This window comes from Saccostrea cucullata, unplaced genomic scaffold, assembly GCF_032062105.1.
Source record: "Saccostrea cucullata isolate Sc308-1 unplaced genomic scaffold, CSIRO_AGI_Scuc_v1 ctg12581, whole genome shotgun sequence".
Lineage (NCBI taxonomy): Eukaryota > Metazoa > Mollusca > Bivalvia > Ostreida > Ostreidae > Saccostrea > Saccostrea cuccullata.
In genome coordinates, this window is record NW_026922333.1 from 14,551 (window position 1) to 19,085 (window position 4,535).

At 34.1% G+C, this 4,535-nt stretch overlaps 1 protein-coding gene across 1 annotated transcript; it reads right to left on the reverse strand.

Annotated features, from left to right (window-relative positions):
* Positions 1-1,461: 1,461 nt before the first annotated feature.
* Positions 1,462-4,443, reverse strand: LOC134261637 (COP9 signalosome complex subunit 6-like; the record flags this gene model as incomplete). Its single annotated transcript, XM_062744057.1, has 7 exons — positions 1,462-1,698; positions 2,310-2,378; positions 2,849-2,949; positions 3,418-3,510; positions 3,834-3,948; positions 4,242-4,289; positions 4,381-4,443. Coding segments are annotated over 7 exons (561 nt in total), but the record flags the coding sequence as incomplete, so codon positions are not given.
* Positions 4,444-4,535: the final 92 nt, after the last annotated feature.

The window sequence follows — 4,535 nt, forward strand, 5'->3', positions numbered from 1 at the left end:
TGCTGAATAAAGTTTCTCTCCTTGTTTGTGACGTCACAATGTGAAAATGACGTCACTATTTAGGTCATTTGTGACGAAAAATGGTTGTCTCAGTCGAACTCGTTCACCAAACGACTGTACAATTTATTGTAATATCTTAGAAATCCCTCTACAGTATCATATAATAATTTGTACACAGTTTATTGAGATAAATGAGTTCCTATAAATTCAATTAATGATTGGATAAATCGTCTTAGTGAAGGAAGGCTGATGGTTACATGTAAAAGTAATACTTGTCATCTTGCCCAGTGAAAGCAAGTTTGAAAAGATATGTATTTTTAATTAAGCAATTTGCTATCAAAGACCTCCAATTAGCACTTTGAAAAATAGTTGAATATTTGAACAATGATATAAGTATTAAATACCTAAGATATCGTTTACTTTAGATTTTAAACATATTAGATATGATAAAAAGGATGCACCCATTCTCTATCCACCTTGAATAAAGGCCTCTCCTGAGACAGAAGATTTGTGTTTTAATGGTCGCCATGCTTATTTTTGGAAAGGATGTTATTATCCACCCATTCTGTTGCCGAGATATGACCATTTCTGACAACTTAACTTTCTTGTCATAAAAATTAACTCACATGGAAAGAAATATAAAACTCGGAAAAATCTTTTAACTTTTGTGACAGAATGCTACGGAGGGGGTCACGTGACCGCCAATATCACGTGATTCGCGCATGCGCAGAACGGTGGTTGATGTGCATTAAAATCGGGGAGGATTAATTTAAAATAAAACCAAATATTGTTTCTTGTATGGAAGTTATTCAATTAGTTTGCGAAATTTTTGATCACCCCTCGTACATTAATTGAATACCATTACTTTTAACAGTTTTGTATTTCTTATTAACTTTGTTATGCCTTTTGTTTTTGACTGATATAAAATTTCAACATCCAGTTTCTTGATCAGGGAAACAAGCATTTGAATCTGAGAGGAGGTCTGGCAAATAAGTGGTGTATAACATGGCATCTATATATAATAGATACTCTATATCTATGCACGGATTGCTTGTTTAAACTTCAATACGTATATGTAATGTTACAATTAACAATTGTTCTTGTTCAATCGCTTTAAAGAAATTTCTCTCAATTAAGTCGAATATTTGCTAGGAATACTAGGACCTCACAATGAATCAATATTTTTTACATTCTGTCATGGATGTAAATATTCGATGGGAGATCAATTATACCAATAGCCACGACAAATTTCAAGACTTTATCTTTTATATATTTCTTTTTCTTAGAAATCTGTCCATTCCAAAAAATAGTAAGTATTGGAAACAATCAAATGTATAACAAACAGTGCATGCATGTATCTGTCTAATGTCAGGCTTATGCCATCCTGAGTCATAGCCACTTGTAGAAGTAAGAAATGAGTTATTTCTAAATACAGGTATCTTTGATGAAGAGCAGAAAAAACACACTACATATTCAACATTTATTTTCGACTCACTTCCAACAACATACATCTTTCATTCATTCTTCGTGGAGCACTATATACAGATTCCTGTCACAAATCTGAAGCATCTAAAAATCACAGCTTGGACTGGTTCTCAAACAATGAATTAAGTTAGTTCTCAGCCCTCAAAAGAATAGTCCCCGCATCCTGCGACCCATGCCTTGTCTGTCGTACATTACATTAAACTTGTTCACAAACTGAAAAACAAGGACGAAGTCAGTATTACACATTCTGGATGAAAACGTAGATAGAGAGACAAGAGAGTGGGCTGAAACTGTCTTCCACTTTCTTACACAAAATCTTTTGACAAATCAGTGTACATAGCGAAGTCTGTTTATAACAAATAGTCCAGAGAATGACAACATTCACAGTGAACCAATAATGGCAATTGTATATTGTTTTAGGCCCTTCAAGATTTTTTCACTCATAAAGAGTCATCAAATAACCCAGTGAAGGGCTACAAATTTTGACCTTTACTGGCGCTCAGAGGCATTGAGCAGTAAGTATTTTTATCATGCCAGCATCTTCTGCCATTCAGTTTTTAAGGTCTCATCCACAGGGCCTGCAATTTTCACTTCATTGTGTCAAGGGCATGGCAAAGGAACTGTTGTTTCCCATTACTTCTTGGCTTAGGTTTGTCATGGATATTCAAACTCAAGACCTTCTGATTACAGAGTGAGCGCTTTACCTACTGAACTACCATGATGGTTTAACTTTTAGTTTAATTAAACCTGGATAAATAATTATATATGATAACTTTAGTTTTTGGAATTTCATGAAAATGACATAATACTTAGTTTACACTGACCTGGTTAATTGTGTTGCAGCCCTTTGTTATTGTTCCCAGGTATGCCATCAAACAAACATCATTACATTGCTGCAATAAATAACAAATTACATACGTTAATGACAACATGTCAAAAACTTAATGAAAAAATTTGTGAATTAAGGCATGTATATCTATAGGAAATCATATTTATGTAACATAAACATAAAAAGACAACTTTTTCCATAGTATATGAATTCTAGAGTAACTGACAAAGTGCTCTACACATCAACAATCAAGACAAGCTTCATGACATCATGAATAGGTTTTATCTTCTCAGAAACATTCTTTGTATTACATAATCAACATTCAGACTGATCCTGGAGAAGACAAAGGTAATTGAGTTACTGCCCTTTGATGAAATCCTAAACAATGTCATATAAAATCAACAACCTTCAAAACACTTAAATTTTCCCATCATTTTCCCCTTCCCTTGACAAGCATATGTGACATTTCAGCAATAAGTCAAACAAGACTAAACCTTATCCTTTTACAACTTATTCATGGTTTATTTTTCTTACATTATAGAAGTCCTCTTTGAACTTGGGCGTGTTGAGAACAGGTAGTCTGTAACAAAGACTGTAGGCCTCACGTAGAATATCGTGGTTCTTAGGCACCTCTCCTGTTAAACACAATACACATGTATATATAACATAAGCGAAATGTTCATAAAATGTAAAATATTGTTAAGAACTGTCTTGTTATAAACAAAATATACATTATGTGGTTACAATTTGTGTATCCTTTTTTTTTTTATATAAAACTTTCCTATTGAATGTAAATATAATTCAAAAGTTTGAATCATTACTTACAAAACTGTGATGAATTAAATCCCCCCAAGCAATTATTCCTTAATATACTTCAGTACAAGAGTTATCAGTACAAGAGTTATCAGTCTTACATACCACTCTAAACAGCATTAACAAACATTTTAAGAGTTATCTGTCTTACAAACCAGCCGGTACAGCTTTAGTATGCTTATGTAGAATAGTTGTCTATCTTACATACCGGCCTTTACACCTTAATTTACTACAGTATGAGAGTCATCTATCTTACATACTACAGTATTAGAGTTATCTATCTTACATACCAGCCTGTACGGCCTTAATGTACTCCAGAATGAGCTTGACCCGACTGTGCAACATCTTGATAGAGCTGTGTTGGGCAATAAGGTGTTCAGCAACTGCAATAAAGTGAGAAACATTTTATCATCCAAGAGACATTGATACAACCCCAGCCTTTTAGAATTTAGCTCCTCTATGTAAAACAGTGTACAGATCGCAAAAGGAAGGTCATCAATAAATCAGATTAAAGCACATAAGTAGATACTCCTTGATTTCAAGACATTTATTAATTAGCAACTTTCTCACAATTCTAAATAATATCTTAATGTGCACTACAACAGTGTGACAAAAGACATGTCAAAATGATTGCACTGATTGATTATACATGTACTTCTATGTCTGAAACACTGATCTACCACTAATTCCTGAAGAACCACTATACCTGATGACCCTTCTCCGGTATCTGAGGTAGACATCCGTGCCACGTGATCTACCCCTATTCTCTCTGCTTCCTCAGTGGCCAGAGTGTACTGTAACTCCACAAATAACATGGTGGCCTAACAAGAAAAAAAATTGTGATTATGGTTTTCTACTGACCCAGAATGTTATGTTTAAAAATAGCTATATTTGAACTTCTATTAAAGCCACAAATACTAGGAGATAGAGCAAGGGCTGAGAACTCCCATTGCCCGACACCTGGGGCTGGTGAATTTAAGGTGTCCTTGGACAAGTGCCTAAAAATGTATTTGTCAGTCCCTGTTGAGAAATAGAGTATACCCTGTAGGTTATAATTATTGATCTCTTTCAACACGAATTCGGATATTTGTTCATCAGGTATAAATATACTTACTTCATTGTTAACAAGATCGATAACTGACTCATAGATTGTCACTGGGAGCTGTAATAGACAAGGTGAGAATATATAATAATGTGTAACTCAATACCTCAATCCAATAGACATCAGATCAAGTAAAACAGAGGATACTTACATCTGACTGTCGAGCGAGGGGGTTCAATCTCACAAATATAGGACTCTCATTGATCTGACAGATCTGTGAGGAAAAAATAAGTCAACTCAAAATTCTGGCAAACATGATAAGGAACTTCATAGATTGCATATTTTAATCCTTAAAAATGGATTGAA